The following is a 23,079-nucleotide window of genomic DNA, read 5'->3' on the forward strand; positions in this document are numbered from 1 at the left end:
CAGCCATCAGTATTGCTCACAACCCAGTTCAACATGACAGGACAAAGCATGTTGAGGTTGACAGACACTTTATTAAGGAGAAAATAGACTCTAAGGCTATTTGTACTCCCTTTGTGAAGACGAATGAACAAGTGGCTGATATCTTCACCAAAGGACTTGGCTCCAATCACTTTAGTTTTATGTTAGACAAGCTGGGTATGTATGACATATGCCACCTAGCTTGAGGGAGAGTGTTAAGAATGGTTGTATTGTATCAGGGGTATATGTGTAAATATCCCCTTGTATTATTATCTTATTTTTTGTCATTTGTATAAGGCCAAGGGCCTAGGTGTAATTTACTATTCTTTTCAATATAAGCATGTTAGTCTCTAGGTTAGAGACATAACACTAGAACACCAAAACCGTGGCTGCTCTCTTCTCTTTCTTCTCTTCTCCTTCTTCAACCTAAAATCTAACACATGGTTGCTTCCCTTTTCCATTCAACAAGGATTCACCTCTTGTGAATACACCATCTTCTTTGAATGTCATACCCTTGTATTCTGTTTCCCTGCTAGCATCAATATCAACAACATCCACTTCTTTGTACTTTCCAATATCAAATAGGAATGGGGAAGTGGAGGTAGGCAAGGGAGATAGGAAGGGAATGACATCCGCATTCTGTTCACTGCTAGTACTCTCCCCCTGAACAGAATGGCGAGGGGAAGAAGAAAAAAAAGGAATGAACTCAAAGAAGGTGACATCTTTGGAGAGAAATCGCCTTCGGGAAGGAGGATGGTAGTACTTATACCCTTTGGTGGAATCAGAGTAGCCCAAGAAGATGCACTTGAGAGCTTTGGGATCAAGTTTGGTGCGGGCTGATTTGTTGACATGTATACAAACATAACCAAAGACTCATGGAGACAAGGGAAAGACTGAGGATTGAGGAGAAAGAAGAGCCAGGGGGGATTTGGAGCCAAGGAGTGGAGTTGGCATCCGATTAATAAGAAAGGCAGCGGTAAGAAGTGCATCAGACCAGAAGGTCTTAGGCACGTGCATACCAAAGAGAAGGCCCCTGGTGATTTCCAGCAAATGACAGTTTTTGCGTTCAACCACCCCATTTTGCTGTGGGGTGTCAACACAAGCCAGTTGATGGATGATGCCATTATCAGAAAAGAACTGTTGGAGCCCCCCATACATGTACTCACCCCCCTTATCAGATCTAACAATTTTGATGTGAGTACCAAACTGAGTACTGATAAGTTGATAAAAATCCTTAAAAGCATCACAAACATCACTCTTTTGTTTCAACAAAACAGTCCAAGTAGACTAAGAATAGTCGTCCACAAAGGAAACAGAATAACGAAATCCAGATAAAGAAGTAGTAGGAGAAGGCCCCCAAACATCAGTATGAACAAGGGAAAAAGGTACAGTAGATCTATTACCACGAGAAGGATAAGATGTGCGACAATGTTTAGTAAAAATACAAGATTCACACTGAAAAACATAAGATGCAGGAAAAAAAGTAAACAAGTGGGGTAACTGTCTCCTCATAACAACAAAAGAGGGATGACCCAAACGCTGATGCCAAAGCATAACAGACTCCAAAGTACTACGGTCATTCCAACCACAAACATAAGCTACATCAGTAGATTGAGCAGGTAACCGTGGCTCAAGAAGATAGAGTCCTCCTTTCTCAGTCCCACTGCCAATAACCCTCTTTGTCTCCAAATCCTGAAAAACACAATAAGAAGGAAAGAAAGTGACACAACAATGTAAGGATTTGGTTAGATGACTCGCTGATAATAGGTTAGTAGCAAAGTCGGGAACATGAAGGACAGACTCAAGGGAAATAGAAGGAGTAACCCGCACATTACCCTTACCAGAGACAGAGGAAAGGGAACCATCAGCAACCCTTACCTTGTCCCGGCCAGAGCAAATGGAATAGGAATCATAGTACTGGGACATACCAGTCATGTGATCAGAGGCTCCAGAGTCAATAATCCAGGTGGGTGCAGTAGGGGTAGCAGATGAGACCTGCAAAGCTGAGGCAGAAGTAGTAGACCCTCCAGAGGTAGAACCAATAGCTGACCCTCCAAGATGAGACATCAACCGACGTAGAACTACAATATCATCCTGTGAGAGGGAATCAGGAGTCGGCTGTGGTCCAAGTGGCTCGGACTCAAATGTCACAGAGTGAGCCTTAGCTCCCCCTCGCTTGCCTTCACGGGCACTAGATGAACCATCACGCATACCAGGGGGCTGCCCATGAAGATCCCAGCACCGGTCCTTGGTATGTCCAAGCTTGCCACAATGGTCACATTTGTATCTCTCACGGTGATCGCCACGAGATGGCCCTTGGCCTTTCCCCCCACTCTTCCAGTCTCTGTGGGAACTAGAAATAAGAGCAGACCTCTCTGTTGATGGTACAATATCCATAGTGGTCCTCCAGATTTCCTCACTTTGCAAATAACTGCACACATCATCCAGAGATGGAAAGGGAGATCTCCCTAAGATTTGTAGGCGAAGAGGCTCATATTCAGGGTTGAGACCACCAAGCAAAATAAGGATCCTTTCCTTTTCTTGGCTCCTGTAGACCTTTGCATGATCATCAGAATTGGACAACTGGAGATTGTTATAGTGATCATATTCCTCCCACAAGCTAATAACAGAGTTGTAGTACTCAGATATACTCCAATCCCTCTGTTTCATATGAATGATCTTTTGGAGAATTTGATACACATTTGTTGAATCTCCAACTCTATAAAAAACTCTGGATACACTGTCCCAAATATCTTTTGTAGTCTCCTTACTCATAAATCTCCAACTTATCTCAGGTTTCATGGAGAATATAAGCCAAGTCATCACAGTGGAGTTCTCAGTCTCCCACTTGAGATAGCCTGAATCGGTTGTAGCAGGAGCTATGATAGACCCAGTAATGTACCCCAACTTTCCCCTACTGCGTAGGGACAACTTCACAGAACGGGACCAATCCAAATAGTTGGTATTGTCCAACTTCACAACCGAGATCTGGGTGTTGGGGTAATCAAAGGAAGCCATGGTTGAGAAACCACCACTTGGGCTGCCGGCTGTAATTGGTCCACTGACCTCAGAATCTTGTCCAGACACAATGGACATAATATGCAAACACTTCAACAATCAAGATAAGTTGTTTGCGCAAGTGGGGAATATACTCAACCCAACCAAGGAGGCAAACCAATACACAAATGGTACTCAATCAACCAAACCACTAGGCTGAGACCAAGCCTAAGAAACAGCAAGCATATAAAGAGAAAAAAATTGCATAACTCAAACCAAATTCTTCTAGCAGCCAAGAACCTTTAGTTCATAACACCCAATAACTGCATCAAGATGCAAAGCATTCCATTCTCAATCACATTCAGTCATCCAATACAGCAAGCCTCAAAGAAAGCAAAAAACAGAGCAGACAATACCTGTATAGCAGTAAGGAAAAATCAGTAGCAGTCCTCTGATCCTCCACCTTCAAGAGCAGGCTCTTAGGGCTTCAAACCATACGACATGAATAGGACAGGTTCCAAGGCCAGCCAAGCTCCCAAAGGTAGGATCGAATCTGAGACAGTCCAAGGCTGGCGGAAAAACAGGGTCTGTTTCCAAGATTTCAAAACATCTGGAAGCTAAGTAGCATTCCCTTTCAACAAACAAGTGATTTGGGGTCTGAAACAACTCCCCTAGACGATGCAACTCCAATAGGTCTCATGCCAAAATATGGAGAAGAGAAGGAGAACCAAGAAGAAACTTCACAGGCTGGCGGTAACTTGGCAGTCTTCTTCCATAGCTTCAAATCACCCTCAACAGCTCCTAAACTCTCTCCAACTTAGAGAATACCACTCCCAAGACTGTAAGGGGTATAGTACCTCACATATACAGCCTCTAATGGAACCCCGTTCCAAAGAGAGGAGAAGATGATCACTGAGTTCAGCCGACTCTCAAACCAGAGATGTTGGTTTTGATACCAAGTTAAAACTTAAAGGAAGATTGAATCTGGTAAGAGAAGAAGTTTACAGCAAGAACAAGAGGGAGAGAAGAGGGAGGAAGAAGAAGAAGATAAGAGAATGGGGGAAATCGATTATATGTGTTGAGTGATTCTCAACACACATATTAGCTTCATTAATTAAGTCTTCCAAATTACACAAGCCTCGCTAGGGAGGTAAAGGGAAATAAGACAAGAAAGTAAAAATACAACTTAGTCATGTCTTATAACTAGACAGTGACAGAACTACCCCTATACAAGATATTCTAACAACTCTAACAGAATGAGGGAGGCAAAGAAAAGGGAACAAGAGCAAAACGAAGCAAGGAGTATTGGCAATCCTACCAAACTCCAAAATCAAGAGCTAACAGAGAAGAATCCGGGAGGAAATGTAAAGGGAACAAGAGCAAAGAAGCAAGGAGTATTACACAGTACTGGTTAGAAACACTCATAGGGTATTGCACAGCACTGGTTAGAAACACTCATCTTTACTAAGGTTATCCAAATATTTGGGTCTGCTACATAAATCCTGTTAGAAACACTCATCTTAACTAAGGTTATCCAAATATTTGGGACTGCTACATAAATCCTGTTCTTCGATTCTTTCTATGGCTGTATCTTCTGCTAATCACATGTCATCCAGTCTTTACTCAAGATCTTGATCAACATCTTCTCTAGGCCTTCCCCTTGTTCTTCTATAATATCTAACTTGCACTATGTCGCTCCTTCTTGCCAGTGTAGCTGTAAGTCTTCATTGTACATAACCAAACCATTGGCTGCTGCCTCCACCTAATGGAGCTACCATCTACCCTATTTATAGTCTTCATCCTCATCTATCTGAACATTCATGTCACAGCATCAATGATTCAGTCCATTGGTCGCCATATGTTGATGCATACAAAAGAAGAGAGGTAAGATCTGTGGGTCACCCCCTGGGCCCCACTAGTGCAGTACACCAGAAGGAATAATACTAAGGTGTTATTCTAACCCCACCTCACTTCAGAAGTGACACCATTCCAGAGAAGATTACATGGTTCTACTATATCAAGTTTTAGACGAGAACTAATGGAACAAAAGCAGCAAAATAACTTTTCCTGTTAGCAAGTCAAAGATATTCAAATGTGAAATGCCCCATTAATGTAATTGGGGTTGGATGAGCAGCTACCATGACTGGTTTTATATCCCAAGAGAATTTTCAATCAGGACTCTGACAAGCTCCAATCAGGGAAAATTAATACTTTGCTTCTTGCAGCAGTAATCTTTCATCCAAATAGGCAAGGAAAAGGCAATGATTTCAGTAGGATGGTTTCTCTTTTTGAACCCAATCATGGATCAATGGAAATAGAAATAACGTTCACGGATTATACAGTGAATAGAAATGAATGAAAGGAAGCGAAGGCAAGTACCTAATATCAGAAAATTTCAGAAACAAGAGTAAATTTCTGGTTAAGGTGCAGGTAGTTAGATTAAGGTATTTGAAGATGTCTTAGGTGCCCAAGGTCCCTTGGCATGCTTATGTCTGTTTCAAAGGTTATATCCCTCATCACAATCTCATCGTTTGGAGAGCATTTATTCAGTCTCTCCCAACACATAATTATCTCCAACAGAAGCAACTCTATTCCTCTTCTTCCTCCTCCTTGTGCTGGAATGCTTCTGAGGATATTCATCACTTGTTCTTTGCCTGCCCCCCCCCCCCCCCCGCGTTCTCCTCTCAAATTTGGGAGGGAATGATTCTTAAATGTCGGCCAGCTAGGTGAAGGATCCTTGATTTTGATAGGCAATAGAGATGGATTAGGAAGAGCTTCACTTCAAAATTGTGTCCTGGCACAGTGGGCAAGTTAGTTTTCTGTGCTACAATCTACCACATTTGGATGGAGAAGAACTTGAGAAGATGGACCAGGAAATCACTAACAATTCAACAGATTTGGGCTACTATCTCCTTCGAAGTTCAGGGTAAGCTTTAATTCCATGCTAGGTCTTGCTTGGATACAACTAGGAATAGGCATGTTGTTCAGTCTTGGGAGCATCCTATCTAGTCGTGTACTGTGGATAGGAATGGGGAGCCTCCATGTATTCTTTTGAGCTCCTTGAATATTTCATAATAAAAAAAAACGAGATGTTCTTTCAGATTTAGTAATGGTTGCATAGTTGTCTCAGCGTCTAGGCGACCCAAGGCATTATCCCTGGGTGCAAGTTGCCTGGACACCTAGGGGACACCTTGACAACTCTGATCGTTGGTCCAATAGTTCCTAGCAAACACAGTGCTTTAGGATGAAGGAAAAAAACCCTTTTTAAAGCACTCAACAAATTTGATAAAAGAAGACCTCATAAAAGAAAACAGATGAGCATAATCACAGAATGAATCTTTGGAAGGGGGAATCTCATGCCTAAAGAGGGAGGAAAGACCAAGGATTGAGAAGTTAGCACAATAAACACAAGAAAATTGTGAGATAACAATCCATGCTCCCATTTTCTATTGCCACATCAACATCCAAGGTTACTCTGGCAACTACCTATGATCTGTAATAGCTTTATGTACCAATCCACCAAAAACATTAGATGATGCCATAGATAAAACTAGAATCTACACCATACATAACATATATGGTTCTAATATTTCACAATTAAAAATAAGATAAGAATTTATAAGTTTCAGTTAACTTGGTTCGGAAAAATTTCGTCACTTGTGCCGAAATATTTCAGTTTCAACAGAAACCAAAACAAAAGAGTAGGCCAAATAGGAAATGGTATAAATTACGGAGAAACATTTTGCCAAAATGTTGGAAACTCTCTATCGTTTTACAGAGCCATATATAAAAGACTGGATTTCAATCCATTACGATGATATCATTCGAATTTTTGCCCGAGAGCCCCAGAAACCCTTGATTTCCCCATTTTTGGACAAAAATCCCTCATTTAGTTGCTAAATCTAATGCAATGCTAATCCCAAACCACCGAAGTCCAGTGAGAGATTAGCTTGCGACAGGATCACAGTAAAAAAGGACAAACAGATTAGGAGAATTTTAAATAACTAAAAGAGAACTTGCCTGATTATGCTAAAATTATGGTCGAAGGTCTATTATGGACTGAGGATCAGTCCTGCAAAGAGTTATTGGAATCTGGGGGTTAGATTCTCATTTATGGAGTAATCCTTCTTGGAGAAGGACAACTCAACAATTGCAAAATCGATGGACAGAATTGGGGCTTTAGACAGATATCAAATAAGGCTCTAATAACTGATTGAACAGTAACAGAATAGAGAAACACAATTACCAAAACAGAACCAGTAATCAGAAAATTGTATGAATCCTAATCTCAGCAGGATTTCAGGTTTTAATTGCAAGGTTCAGATTTTAAACCGTCACATGATTCAGAACAAATAGCAGAACAGAGAACTAAAATTAAAATTCAGAGATGAATTTTAAAACAAGAGATCTGGAGAAATCCAAGTTGAAGTAGAAAACTAGAATTCGATGTGAAAGATAGGATATTTTGGGGTTTTTGAAATTAAAACTGAAATTAAATAGAACAAAAAGATACAAAAGAGATAATCAGGAATCATCACCAGGGAGCCTATCGAATCACCACAGCAAGGACCATTTTAAATTACTACAGAACCAGAGGCAATAGCCTATCCTTCATTACTCAAATTCGGGTACAAGTCTGTAACCACTTACAAACTTATATAGAAGACTCAAAAAAAAGGGGCACCGGGGGGGGGGGGTGTGAAGGCCTAAACTAATACTCGACTGATTAGGTAACTTGCACAAACTAGGCAACAGAAATAACAAAGGAAGAGAATGAAATAGGGTTGGGCTCTTAAGGACCAATTTCCAGCCCAACTAAAACATGTAATAACAAATAAAACAACGAAATAGACTAACCAATAAAGGAAATCCAGTATAGGTTCCTCCTACTAATGGAAAGATCAGCTACAAAAGCTATTTATTAACTTAGGAGACTCATAGAAAGACTTAGAGAATGTAAGAAGGATCATCATATGGTCTTTATTGACCTAGAAAAAGTTTATGATAGAGTCCTTAGAGAGTTAATTTGGCAAGTATTACAGAAGAGAAGTGTTTCAAGTAAATATGTGGACATTGTTAAAAATATGTAAAATGGCGGGATTACTAATGTAAGAACTGTGAGGACCAGAACCAATTACACTAGGGTTACATCAGAGATCAGCTCTAAGTCATATTTGTTTGCACCAATCATAGATGAGTTGACTAGAGACATTCAAGACCAGATCCCTTTGTGTATCCTTTTTGCTGATGCTATTGTTTTGGTGGATAAAACAAAGACAAGGATAAATGCCAAGTTGGAATTATGGAAATTAACCTTGGAGTCAAGAGGTTTTAAGATAAGTAGAACAAAAAATAGAGTCCAAGGGCGGCGGCGTTTTTGAATTCAGTCTATCCGAACCAAATTAGCACTTCTCAGATCAGGCTAGGCCTCTCCAGCTGAGCCGGGCGCCGGGGCCCTGGATGCGCTAGCGATTGACCAGCCTAGGAAGTGATCTGCTAAGTCAGGTTTTTCCAGCAGCCTAACGAGTAAGCAACCCTTTCCTGTCGAGTTTTCCAGCGACCTATCGATACCGGAATAAGTACCTCTGGCCTGACATGGCTAAGGATATATTGCATGTAATTTAGGTTCTTGGGCCCAATCGTATGGTGCACAAAGAATTAAAATAGGATGGATGAGGTGAAGAGGTGTGTCTTGAGTGTTTTGTGATCGTCGAATTCCTTTAAAACTAAAAGGAAAATTTTCTAGGACAATCACACGACAGGAAATGATGTATGAAGTTGAATATTGGGCAGTAAAGACACAACTTATAGATAACATTAGTGTTACTGAAATGGGGTTTTGAAAATAATTATTATTTTTAAAAATAATAAAAATAGTTTTTTCCCCAATCTAATGATCATGGTTTGAGATTGCCGATGCGGATACTGACTTCGATTTTGGCTGCTTCAAATCGGCTGATTAGTAATTATTTTTTGGGTCCAGGCCGACTCCGGCTGAATCAGAATCAAAATCCATGGAGGTCGATTTCTCTTACTTGAACCATGCTCATAATTCAAACATGTGTAATCATGTTTAAATAGGCACCACGTCAAGTTTCAGGGCAAATTTCAACTATTTGGGCCTCAGTATGGCCATTTCTCTTGGTTTCGGTGCAATTGATCAAATTTCAGCCTATTTCACCAAAATATTTCAGTTTCGCAAAGGGTGAAATGGGAAAGGAGAAAATTCGAATCTTATTTCAGTTCCCGCATCTAGATATGGACTGTGTAGATATGCTCATGGAATTTATGGAGATTCATTATTCTGGATGGATGCCAACAAGAACCCAAAAAGCAGATGAGGTAATTCAACAATAAAATTCTAAAGCGATAAAAAGCCTGCAAGTCCTTAAGGGGAATACTGCATGCAATGCAAAGCATGAAGGACAAAAAGTTTTCACTCTGGATCTGTTTGGTTGCAAAGGAAATAAAGGTAAGGGAAATGAAATCAAATCAATACGGAAGTAGAAAATTTTTTAATCATTACGTCACATGATGACGATGTAACTAAATCCAAAATATACCAAATTTGGTTATTAAATTTCACTTTACTTTGAATCTAATTCCTTTGATTTGAAAAGTAAAATTAAGTTTAGATCTGAAAAATACACTTACCAGATATGTTAAGAGTTTAAGATTGGTTATACAATTGTGATATGAAAACTTTCTTTTTCTTTTAAAAAGTGATTTCACTTCCCTTTACTTGAAACCAAACGGAGCCAGATACATGAAATCGAATGAAAGCAAGAAATATGGTTAAAAGAATTCAGACCTTGACATTAAGGTAATCACAGATCGCATCTAGGATAAATTGTATTTCATCTTCATGAGGTTCTGGAAGCATTGTAATTGTAGTACTGGAATCTGTAGTTCCAGCAATTGTTCTTCCCAGCCATGGCAACATGAAGACTACACGTCCATCCTTAGTTTTTGGAACAATTAAGCCCATCCCTTCAGGAGAATAATAATCTGGGAGAACAATGTGAACACCACTGCTGGGACAGACCATGGCTTGTGCATCTTTGTTAGCCATCCTCCTCACAGAATCACAAAATGGGCCAGCAGCATTCACAACAACTTTGGCATATGCATCAAACTCTTTTCCTGATGCATCATGATGGGTAGTAAGAATCATTACAACCAAAAAAAAAATTCTCCCCATCCAACAACCAAATGGAAACAGCCAGAATATTCAAAAAATCAAATATATTGAGCTTGACAATGCATACACAGAATACTTATAAACATTTTAAATAATAGCAACATTTTATGTGGTATCTCAGCATGCAAGAAAAAGATCCTACATGACCAGGAAACTTCTTTCGTAATTCTGCCGTGTTGGACATGCCGTTTTTGGTGTCCTTGTCAGACAATGATACCAGTGTTTGGTACAAACAAAATAATTTTCACTGCAGGGTCACATCAGACACCCCTTATCCATGTCAGACACTAAGGTATTCACTCATGCCCTTGTTACCCAGATAAAATTAGAAACATTTGAAGGTTATAAATTTTAGAAGCTCAGGAAGGATGGGGAAAGGATAGCAAAAGCACCAAACCAACTCAACTAGGTGTTACCACAACTACATGAGGCTGGGAATATTTATCTGCTGCTAAAAGGCGAAATGTAGTCCTGGATTTGAATGCTCAAACCAGGAATCAAAACAGAATCTTTTCATCAAAGGATAGTTCAGATTAGGGAAAATCTTGATAATAGGAAATTAGGAGGTTGAATGGTCTTAAAACTTAGGTTGAGTGTGGATTATATAGGAGAGAAGAGATGCTGAAAGTTATAAAGATAGGAGAGAGGGGTAAAAGTGTAATTTCAGACAATCGGCTGGGTGGTAATGAAATTTGGATGGAGTCTCTCTTAGGGTTTGAGGAAGATTCGATCAAAATTTCAGCAGGTTCTAACGATTAGATTTGTATAGGCAGATTTTTGGAAAAAATCACCTTGCAAATGATCTTCTAGAAGGGGAGCTCCAAGTTGCAGGTTTGAAATAGGTTGAATGGTCTTAAAACCTGGTTTTTCCCAGGTCGAGTTCCGAGTTTTAGTTACTTGGCTGAACTAGAACCCTTCAAACTTGAATAACAGTAGTAGAGGATGCAATAAAGTAACCAAAGGACCCGGGCTTCCCACCGCAAGGTGTCAATCAGATCAAACACCGATTCTGGCAGCCTTAATCAAACACAAGACAAATTCTTCTTAAAGAAGACAAGCAGCAGCAGCAGCTTCTTTGTTGAAAATATTTTCAAAATTGTGAGGTGAAAAGAGCCCACCGAAAATTAGCTTCATTTATAAGGCCATAAGGCCTTTTTCCTATCCAGCCTAGGAGACAAAGAGCCCCCTAGCTGACTCTAGTACATTGACAAGAATTTTAAAAGGGTCATGCTCAACAATGTGTGCAACGCCTTGCCTTCCATTTCTAGAAGACCCTCTGGAAGGAGTGACTGTTATATGAGCCCCTGTCAAATCCAGTCCCTTCAGTCCAAAGCTGCTTGGGAATTCATCTGGGCTATAGGTTCTCTCTCTCATTGGAGGAAGCTTGTTTGGTTCAAGAACCATATACCCCAGCACTGCTTCCTTTACCATCGTCAGATTATGGTCTCTCCTATGTGCTGCCTCTGCTGGAATGCTGTGGAAGAATTGAGCATCTATTCTTTGCCTGCCCCCTTCTCTTCCTCCATTAGGAAAGGTATCCTTGCCAAATGCTTGCCTAGAAGGAGGAGAATTCTCCCTTTTGCTAGGGAATGGATCTAGGTTGAGATGACTTTTGCTAGTTCTTCTACCTATGACTCTGTTGGAAAGCTGGGTTTTTGTACTGTCATCAATCATATTTGGATGGAGCGTAATATCAGGAAATGGACCTGCAACTTCCAGCCTACAACAACAACCGTAACCTTATCCCAACTAAATGGGGTCGGCTACATGGATCTGATAGAGGCTATGACAGTAAAAGAAATAAGAGAAGTAAAAGGGAGTAAGAGGAGTAAAATGAAGTAAAAAAGACAAAGCAGCATCCCAGGAAATTCCCCTATAAGGGGTCGGCTACACGGGTCTTTGTCCTCCACACCACTTTATCGGCTGTCATACTAGGATCGAGCCCTACCACATGCATATCCTTTCTTACCACTTCTCCCATAGTCATTTTAGGCCTGCCCCTACCTCTTTTAGCTCCGTCAACTTGAATCTGATCACTCTTCCTTACCGGTGCATCCATAGGTCTCCGTTATACATGACCATACCACCTCAAGCGGCTCTCACGGAGCTTCTCTTGGATTGGTGCCACTCCCAGTTCGGTTCTAATACAATCATTCCTTACTCTATCTCTCCTAGTCTTGCCACACATCCATCTCAACATCCTCATCTCCGCTACACTCATCTTAGCTATATTACTCTTCCTAATTGCCCAACACTCCGCTCCATAGGTCATGGCTGGTCTTATTACTGTCCTGTAGAATTTCCCCTTAAGTTTAACAGGCATGCGTTTGTCACATAGCACTCCTGAAGCACCTCTCCATTTCAGCCATCCTACTTTAATTCTGTGGGAGACTTCATCCTCTATATCACCCTCTTTGTTAATGATTGATCGCAGGTATCTAAAGCATTCACTTTGTGGTAACTCTCGTTCCTAAAATTTCACCACTTCATTACCTCTGCTGGTTTGACTGAAGTTACACATCATGTATTCTGTCTTTGTTCTGCTTAATTTAAAACCTTATATTTCAAAGCTTGATCTCTATAACTCCAACTTTGCATTAATCCCTTCCACTGTCTCATCTATCAAAACAATATCATCAGCAAAAAGCATAGACCAAGGGACCTCATCTTGGATGTGTCTGGTTAAATCATCCATGATGAGTGCAAACAAATATGGGCTTAGAGTTGATCCTTGGTGTAACCCAATTGTAATAGGGAATTCACTACTTTGACCATCTGCCGTTTTGACACTTACCACTTCCAGCCTCTACATCATATTTGGGAGTGCATTTCTTTAATGCCAAGTTTTCGACAATCTCCACTTATTGTCCTGACACCCTAAGGAACAGGTTTATTGTTGTATCCTGGGGTCTCCCTTCTTCCCCCTCCCTTTTCTGGTTGAGGATTGGGCTTTTTTTACAATTGTGTATTTTTTCTTCTCCCTCATTTGAGGGCTTTTTTAGTCCTCTTCTCTTTGGTAATGAATTTTTTATTCACCCCAAAAAAAAGGTCACATGACTACAAAAATAACCTAGCTGACTATTACATCAAGGTGACAATTAAGTAGCCACATGACCTACTAAAAAACAATTAAACTAATTCAAATTAAAAGGTTCATGTGACCACTTAAGTATGGAACTAAAACAACTACTCCCGTATGTAACCGTATTACACATACTTTAGGTCCATAAAAGTGACCAATCACATTGTAAACCCATGGGATCAAAGGCCTAACATGTAACACCCTGTCCTAAGAAAAGAATATAATATTGAGTTTCATTGTTTATCAGGCGTAAGCGGGTTCGTTTTGACGGAATTCGGTGCGAGTTAGCCCAAGAGAGGGAATTTTTGAGTAAAGGTAAATATCATTATTTTAACTATTTACAAGTATTTAGTCAAGTTAGAAACACCCTACAGTGAGTGTGGGCCCTACGGGTGTCCCATAGCAAAGACAAAAGAATAGAAATCGTATCACTTTTTTGTGAAAAATAGCCTTCACATGAGTTTTAGAGGACCTTAGAGCCGTACTTTGGGAGAGCCCAAAACATGAGAAACGTAGGTAATTAAATTATCTACTTCACCATATAAGATACGCGTCACACGGATATTGGACGAGGAAGTTAGGGCAAAAATACTGCCCACAAAAGGCGAAAAACCTGCGGAAGGCATCGCCGGTAGAGGCCTACCGGTCGATCTGCCGATTGATCCGCCGGTCGACCAAATGAAGCGGGATCTGCTGGTCGACTAGAGATCGACCGAATACTACAAATAGGTGAGGCGGTGGCCTACCAGTCGACCAATAGGGTCGTGGAGGTCAACCGGCAGGACTCGAAACAGCTTTTGAAGGAGCGTTATAGGGCTCATTTGAGTCATTCCAGAAGTTAGAAAATCCAAAGAGGAAAGAGGGAGATCGAAAGGGAAGTTGATTTTGACAAGTTTTAGCTGTTGAACCAAGTTGCTAGCTACGAAGAATCGCTGCAGAGATCATCAGAATCAAGTTTTGGAGATTTGGTTAACGTTTTAAGTTCAGAAAAGGTAAGGCCTAATCTCTTTTTCGATCTATTGACAGTTTTTGGATGTTTTGATCCATTAGAAAGTTGCATAGTGCAGTTGTTATGTCGTAGAAATGAATTTCATAGAAAGTGGATTGATTTACACAAAGTTATGTGGAAATATGTAGAAAAACCCTAAATCTAGGTTTAAGGAATTGTGATTTTGGCCATTGGTTAGACTTTCGAGTTGTCCAGTATTGCCCATATGCTTAAGTAAGTCTGTAGAGTTAAGTACAGTAGAGATTGGATGGTGGAAGATCATTTCTACAATCCCCATAGTATAAAAGTAAAGCCTAATATATATGAAATGTGTTGTAGGGTTCATTTGGATCCACAGAACAGCTTAGGATTGCCAGAAACACTGTTGAGAACTGGAGAGAGGGTTTACTACATAGTAACAGAGACATGTGAGGGGAATCCTATCATATTTTGAATGTTTTCTATTATAGTATATAGTATCATTGCCTCCATGATGTATATGTTTTTAAAAATAGAAAAGAGATGATGTTTTATGATTGTTTATTAGTAAAGTGAGGCATGATAAGACAGAATCAAAGTCAAGAACTGTTTAATACAGTAAAGCAAAGCAAAGTACAATTAACAATAGTATAGTACAGTAAAGAATAGTAAAAGCCAGAATAGAATTGAAGTTGAAGGTTTAATCAATGTCTAGTTCAACAATAGAAGTGAGAAGGGTAATGGAGTCCTCAACCTTTCTAGGGATTCCATCACTGTCCTACTCATCCTGGAGTTGAGGTAGATAGTGAGGACTGGATGTGGAGATGAAGTAAAGGAGGATTAAAGGCTCAACACAAAAAAGCAAAGTAAAGAACTTGTGACTGCCCGCCCGCCCACCCTTTCACCAAAGGGTCTAAGTATTGGTTGAGATACACAGACACAGCTGAATCTTAAATGATTCACATAGTCAAATCTTCACTGATTCCCATAGCAAACAGCCGAATCTTCAGTGATTCCCATAGGTGAATGTCTTGAGTTCAGTAGTGCTGCTGACTCTTACATATACACAGAGTTCGGATCCTTTCTGATCCCCATAGTTGGATCTTCTCAAATCCCCATAATAGAGTTTTGCGTATCCTCTCCATACAAGGTAAGTGACGGATCACCCAGAGCACAGAGAGTTGGAAGTTAGAGAGTGCAAGGGAACAAGGGAAACGATGGAAGTAGGTGGTTGGAGAAGAAGAGAAATTGGTGCAATGTTGTGTGTTGGAGTATTGTCTCCACCACACCTATATTACTTCACTAATGAGATAAAAGAAATTGCATACACCTCCCTGGGGAGGTAAAAGGTAAAACAGAAAAATACAATATAAGAAAGTAAGATACTAAACTAGTACCCAAACTACCCTTATTACATAACTCTAACACTCCCCCTCAAGCTGGGGAACAAATGTCATGCATTCCCAGTTTGCATAATAGGGTACTAAACTGATGAGGGATGAGCCCCTTAGTAAAGATGTCAGCTAATTGATCGCCTGTCTTTACAAAAGGAGTACAAATGTAGCCGGAGTCAATCTTCTCCTTGATGAAATGTCGGTCCACTTCAATGTGTTTTGTTCTGTCATGTTGTACAAGGTTGTGTGCTATGCTAATGGCAGCCTTGTTATCACAATAGAGTCCCATAGGTGCCTCGATATCAAATCCTAACTCTTGGACCAGCCGTCTCAACCATAGGAGTTCACATACTCCATGAGCCATAGCTCTAAATTCTGCCTCTGCACTTGACCGAGCCACAACTAGTTGCTTTTTACTCCTCCATGTGACCATATTGCATATGATAATATGCGTATGATGTAACATAAAACCACAGGTGTGTTAATATCGGATTTTTTATGAAAAATTAATATAATTATATACTTTCATTATAAAATATACATTATATCAATAATATTAATAACATATAGTCGATCATGAGGATAAGTACAAAAGGGATATAAGCTACATAAACTAGAACGTATATAGGATTTTCGAAATATTTTTTTCAAAATAAAAAATTGGACTTTTCTCATAGCTGATAAGTACTTTGATCAGCATCAGCAGGCTGCTTAGAGGTAATAATCTATTGATTGAGGATTTAGGGGGTTTAATTATTGATATTTAGGATCAGATTGGTCTTTACCAATACGAACCTGGACTAACTATGGATCAGTGGCAAATCAATCAGGATCAGCTGGTCAGACCTATGTGAGAGCTAAAACAGATATTCTATAATAGACATGTTGAATTCATGTCAATATGGCCTTTAATGTATACCGAATTAAGAAAGTATGAAGTTGAACAGTCTTTGTTTGCAAATCAAATATTCAGAACTTCTCATTATTATTTTACTTGATATTAGGGAAAAAGAAAATGGAAATTCAAATATTAGAACAGAGAAAATTAATCACATAAAAAGAAATCTATTTAAAAGTTTCAAACTGCTAAGCATTTTAAATGAAAACCCAGAAAAGAGAAGGAAAGGAATCAAGTCAAAATCCATTGTAGCTGACAATATTGAAACATGTACTTGTACCTGACAAATTGTTACGGATGCGTGCACCAATTATACGGTCGGTAACCTCATCCTTAAGAAAGGAAATCACTTCTGCATAGTTGAGCACAGCTGCACCAGCTAATGCAGCAGTACATGCCAGGCCAACATTCAGTCGAGAGTCATTCATCTGTCCATCATAGTACACCACTGTACCCTTCAAGATTCTATCCTCAACCTTCCTTGAAAGGGTTGGGAAGAGTTCAACTGATTCTTGTGCAGAATAATACCGGGACAAATGAAGCAAGCGTGGTCCTGCGACCACATCGTATAATTTCAATCCCAACCAGTAGTAAACTACTTCAAACCAGTTGAAACACGGTGTCATGCATGGTAAAGCATGACATAAGTGTGGAGCATTCTCGATAACCTGTTTACGCTCCTCCAGTGCATGAAAAACCAGTTTCAGCTGCCCATAGTCAAAATTGAAGACAGCTTTCTCCAAGTAGCGTACCCCTTGAGAAGAATTAGAACAAATTAAGCACACAGGGAAAATGGACTAAGTCGATCCAAATAATAGAATAAATTTACAAGGAAGATAGGAATCAAGTTAATGGAAGTTCCCAAAGATTGATGACCAGTTTAGATATACTTAAAATATTCATTGTGACACAAAAAATGGTTTTTCTGGCAGAGATAAATGATAAATCTATTCAAAACACAAACTAATGAAACATACTGTGGTAACTGAACGACATTTGATAATTGAAAGATAACATTACTAGACAATTGTAGGTACATTCATGAGCTTCACAGATCATGTGAATCCCAGAATTCTCTATTTTTTTTCTCTAATACTAATAGACTCTGCCAACAAGATTAAGGTGTGAATTGACCAACGCTATTGTCAGAATCATCAATTCAAAGGAGGAGACCAACCACAGTCAGTGCCACAGAATCCCTACAATATAGTATCAACCCAATTCACTAAGCTTTACACCAAATACTCAGGCCCCTAGAAATTATTACCAAAAGTTGTTTAATAAGCATTATTTGCTACTAGAGATATCAAAGTATCAATACAGATCAATCCAATCTATGCTCTCCCAATCTACCTGATGGTGCTGCCCATGATGACCCTTCAAGCTCCCAACTCCTCCCCCTCCTAATCCTGCTCCTTCCCCTCTGTGTGCTTACAGCGGCTCAAACCCTAACCCCTCCAGTCCTTTGTTGCCCCTCATTTCCCCCATTCATATCTACCTCCGGTGCAACAGTAGTTCCCCTCCTTATTCCAGGAAGTGGTCCCACCTACATGGACTTTTCCTTGCTCAGTAAGGAGAAGCTTTTGCCTCTACGTACGGGTATCGTAGTCATATCCTTTGCCAAGGCAACTAGTGACAATATCATGGCCTATCCTGCAATTTATGTGGCTTCTCCATCTCATGGTTCATGCGCTTTATTTCAAGATGGGTCTGTTTGCCAAGTTGTGGTTAGGCCTTTGTTTGCTTTGGCCTCCCAGTGTGTGTCGTCTACCTTTTAGTCTGTTGTGGTGTTGATTAGGGTTCTTCCCCTTCGTAAAGGCAGGGTCTTGTAATTGGTTTGTGGATTGTTTGTTCTCTTCTCCCCCTCCTTTCTTTCCTTTGGTAAGGAATTTTTTATTCATCCAAAAAAAAGATCAATACAGATGTTAATATGGCAAACCAGATAAAACTAATATACAACTACGTTGAACCCAAGGTTTCAAGCATTGGGATTAGCAAAAGTAGAATCGTAAAGGAATTGGCTTGGAATCAATACACCAATACCAGTTCGATAAACTGAAAGTATCGTCCAGTAACAGGCCATACCATCTGATCTGGATCAGGATCGACAGAGGCTGCTCAGACCCCTAATCCCAAGTTTCAAACTCTCTATGGAAATATATAGTAAACATCTCAATCAACTATACACCTAAATCATTATACACTTGAATCTTGGAAATTGGATATCCTTCAAAGTAGGTATTATTTGTATGTTGTCAACACTATTTTCCAATTCAAACCTTTTACTCTTTCCTTATTGGAGTCTTCTCTTGTACCCCAATATTTTTTATTTGTTCCTAAGGTAATAAGAAGGATAGGTCCACTCATTTTAATTTATGGGAACACATTCTCTGTCGGGAGTGTAGCCCCTGCACCAGCGAGGGGGCCACTGGTAGCGCTCGTGGAAGAAACAACAGGGGCAGGGTTTCTGCCTTTCATGCGGGATGAAGGTGGTCATTTCACCCGGGCCACACTCTTTGACAGAGTTCTTTTTCCCTTAATTTAATTTCAATTTCAGTCTTCTCAATTCTTCCCCTTCTCCTTTTTGGTCAGAGAAGGTCCTTGACGTAGGTTTATCAGAATAGTTGATCATCACTTTTTCAGAATGTTATTTTTTTTATCTGAAGAATTTATTAGATAATTGCAGTAATTTTGATCTCAGAAAACTAATTGACTGTACCTCTTGCATGTTCAAGTACTTCTCAAGATGCTTGTGGTGAAATAGAACAAGGACAACATGCACCACAGAATTATAAACTTAAAAGGATCAAATTATGCTTCGTTTTCACGAAAAAAATTCCATCATCATAACTGATATCCCTTCCATATTGCATGAAAAAGGTATTGGCTAGGATGAACTATTTCAAGAGCAACAGATCGAGGATCAACAATCACTGCATTACACATACCAACAAACTCTTTCGTATAAAAGAAAACAGATATTCAAATAAATCAACTAGCAATTCGATCATTAAAGAAGCAAGGAAACAAGCGAATAATTGAGTAGTCACAGATATGACATACCTCCATGAATGAGCTTGGTGGACCTAGAGGAAGTCCCCGAAGAGAAATCCTCTCTCTCAACGAGCCCAACTCGAAGGCCCCTGGAAACAGCGTCAAGCGCCACACCGCAGCCGGTAGCGCCACCGCCAACTACAAGAACGTCGAGAGGATTGGCAGCACTGGTTCCTTTCAAAGCGGACTCCTGAACTTTTCTCGACGGAACAGAAGCGTTCACATCAGAGATTTTTCTCCTGAAACTCTCAATGCTCTCTCCTCTATCACTCTCAACCACGTTCGGAATTGGGTCTCTCAAACCCATTACACCGTAGGCACCTGCCACCGCAACGATGGCAGCTCCGAAGCCCCTTAATCGAATTGTCTTTGCCATGGAACAACTGTCTTCTCTTTTACCTTTTCAGATTGGGAGTAAATAACCAGAGAGGAGTGATGGAAAAATGGAAACTGGAACTGGAACGTTCCCTGTTCTTCAAGCTGACATGAGTACATGAACATGACTCCTAGGAATGCGTTGAGACTCGGAGTCGGTACTAACAACCACCTGTTCATTTCACTCTCTAATTTACCAAAATGCCCTTTCTTTATTTCTTCATGGTTTTCTCATGGCTTGACGCGACTACTGATGAGTGATGACTGACGAGGTCTCTCAGACACGTCTCGTCTCTTTAGTCCTCACTCCTCTCCATTTGCGCCAAAGCCGATACGTTCCGCTTCTGGCTCATAGCTGAACCCATGGTTTTACTGCACGGTATCGGATCGGTGTATCAGTTTTATAGATCAGTTGTATCGGAGAAATTTACCCTTGAATCTCATTTAAAAGTGGAATTTTTTTAAATCATTTTACCCCTTGTTTGTACCGTATCACCGATACATTATCGAGATCAATTACTTGTAAAATTGGTATGTATAGCCCGATACAGGCAATATGATAACAATACCGATACCTCAAACCATTCTACCCTGCCCCAGGTGATAGTCAGAGAATAACGATCCAGCCAATAGTGGTTTTAACATCCATAAATTTACCCTTGAATCTCGTGCAATGGATACACCCTTTGTGTTGGATCGGGTATCAATTACTTGTAAAATTGATACAAAACTGATATGATATCGACATAGTTTGGTCGTATCCGACAAATTTGCTCCTGAATTTCTTTTTTAAAAATGGATTTTTTTTTACTGTTTTACCCCTTATTCGTATAATATCAACACAATATCAAAATCCATGACTAACAAAACCGATATGTATCTCCCGATACTGGCGATATGACACCGATACCTCAAACCACTTCGAACCTTCAATGAAACTTTCCATGTTGCAGTTTAGAATCAATAATAAAGGGCATTTTTGTGATACCCTTCCAATTTGGGGTAGAATAAAGGATTAAAATCAAAACGCATTTATGCCAATCGCGTGATTCCCGTCCCTTTATTAGGTTTGTGCGATACGCTAAATGATGCCGACCAACAAACTAACCCACTTGTTCAGCTTTGAGTTGAGCTTAACTGTAGAGTGAACCCGGAAGATAATATTCCTAAATAAGGGTTTTAATTGGTTCAGTTTTGTTTTATCGGTTTGATTTGATTCGAATTGTAATTGAACATAAATCGAATGAGAATCCGGTTCAATTCTCCTTAGCGACATCTAGTCCACATTTATTTTCTTTCCAAGAAGTGGAGCCTATGGGTGCCATATTTGATCCCTTGTGGGCCTTCTCCTTGCCTCCTTGTGGGGCCTTGGTGGAGTTGATAGCCGGTCATCCCTTGAATTGCACCCCCAAAAAAAAAATGAGAACCCGGTTAACCAACCTTTTGGGATTGGTGTGTGGTTTGTGTGATTACACTCTCATTGGAAACAAATCGAATGAGAATCCATTAATATTTCCCAAACAAAAATCAGGATAATAATATATTTATGAGTAATAAATTATAATAATAGTTTATGGGCATATATAATACTTGTTAAAGTTTTTTTTTTTTTTTGTTTTGGGTGACAAACTTGTTAGATTAATTTTAGACATAATACATTATATAATGAAAAAATAGGTTTATTGAGTCAAATATCTATTATAAAAATCTTTATTTTTACCATTTTACCCTTCGTTAATAACCAATTTAGCACCTGTTCATTAAACATCTAATCCATAAACATCTGTAAAGTGTAAACATTTTATGTCAATAAATTCTAAACATGTCCTTACCTCTTTATGAATTTATTGGTATATTGATTTATATCAATGGGAAATAGGGATCATTAATCATACCAAAAGCCTTTATTTGTGACTTATTAAATTATTCTAATTTGTACTAAACAAAAAATAAAGACCTTAAATCATACCACACATCTATAGAAATATGTCAGATAAATAGAAACATAAATCATACCAAAGATAGCCTAACAAATGCTAAATATATTATTATACCGTACCGATTTTTCTTAGAATTGTTTCACATGGATTCTTTCTATTGCCAGGAATAAAAGGAAAGAAAGGGAGTTGTAATTGATTGTAATTTTTTTCCTTTTTTAGAATCATGATGGTGTAATCTACTTAAAACTCTTATCATTTTTATAGGTACAAAATGTAAAATAAAATATAATAATCATATTTAGAATATTTTACAATTAGTTATATAATCATTACAAGTAGTAAAAACAAAGTGGCTGTTTGGTAACACTTCAAGAAATGTGTTTTTCCATCTTTTTGTTCTAAGAAACAGAAAAACACCCCAAAAAATGTTTGACAAATGTGTTTCTTTCTACTGTTTCTTAAAACACAAATTAAAATTTATGCGCCAAAGAATGGGTTTGACGAAATAAGTATGACTTATTTTTCTGTTTTTTAAAACATTTTGAAGGAAACTTGTGCCCAATAAAATAAAGAGGGGGTGGGATAGTTGTTCCCGATAAAAGGTTCAAGCGCCATTGACTCTCCTCCAACCTCAAGCTCCATCGCTCGAGAACTCCTATCGCCTGCAACTTGTCATCGTCTTCTAACTCCTACCGCCATCGCCATCGCCATCGCCTTCTAGCTCCTACTGCCTGCAACTCGCCATCACCATCGCCTTCTAGCTCCTACCGCCTGCAACTCGCCATCGCTCGAGAGCTCCTACCGCCTAGAACCGTTTCCAGAACAAGTTTACCGAACACTTTTGAACACCTCAAAATTTTCCATTTTGATTTGGTGTTAGCATCATTTTCCTTCCAACTCGACGCAACCATGGGGTTAGGGTTTCCATGTTCATAGTCAGATTTTTCCCTTGGCACTATAATTGAACAAGAGATTCCCTAACAATGTGAGAGGAGGGGTTTAGAGGCAACTAATGAAGACACTTGTTTTTATCATCTGAGATTGCGAAATCGACCTAGAATGCATTCCAAGAATGCATACCAAACACAACACAAGGTTTTGCTCTGTAGAATTTGTTTTGGAAATGCAAGTCTTTTATACCATTTTCTTAGGG

At 39.4% G+C, this 23,079-nt stretch overlaps 1 protein-coding gene and 1 long non-coding RNA gene across 3 annotated transcripts in view; one reads left to right on the forward strand and one right to left on the reverse strand.

Moving 5' to 3' along the window:
* The window catches only part of LOC122651471 (glycerol-3-phosphate dehydrogenase SDP6, mitochondrial-like), a 34,704-nt gene extending 14,683 nt beyond the window's left edge, over positions 1-20,021 (reverse strand). For both annotated transcript variants that reach the window (XR_006331462.1, XM_043844866.1), the window contains exons 1-3: positions 19,621-20,021; positions 16,838-17,311; positions 9,827-10,158 (exon numbers count right to left, since the gene is read on the reverse strand). Coding sequence is in view for 1 of the 2 variants with exons in the window: in XM_043844866.1 (XP_043700801.1) it covers positions 9,827-10,158; positions 16,838-17,311; positions 19,621-19,987 (1,173 nt within the window). In the remaining variant the exon portion in view is untranslated. The remainder of the gene's footprint in view (positions 1-9,826; positions 10,159-16,837; positions 17,312-19,620) is intronic.
* On the forward strand, positions 2,645-19,730 carry LOC122651474. The gene is made up of 3 exons (XR_006331463.1): positions 2,645-2,655; positions 11,654-11,659; positions 19,601-19,730. It is a non-coding gene; the product is annotated as an uncharacterized LOC122651474 (long non-coding RNA).
* Positions 20,022-23,079: the final 3,058 nt, after the last annotated feature.

This window comes from Telopea speciosissima, chromosome 2 (assembly GCF_018873765.1).
Source record: "Telopea speciosissima isolate NSW1024214 ecotype Mountain lineage chromosome 2, Tspe_v1, whole genome shotgun sequence".
Lineage (NCBI taxonomy): Eukaryota > Viridiplantae > Streptophyta > Magnoliopsida > Proteales > Proteaceae > Telopea > Telopea speciosissima.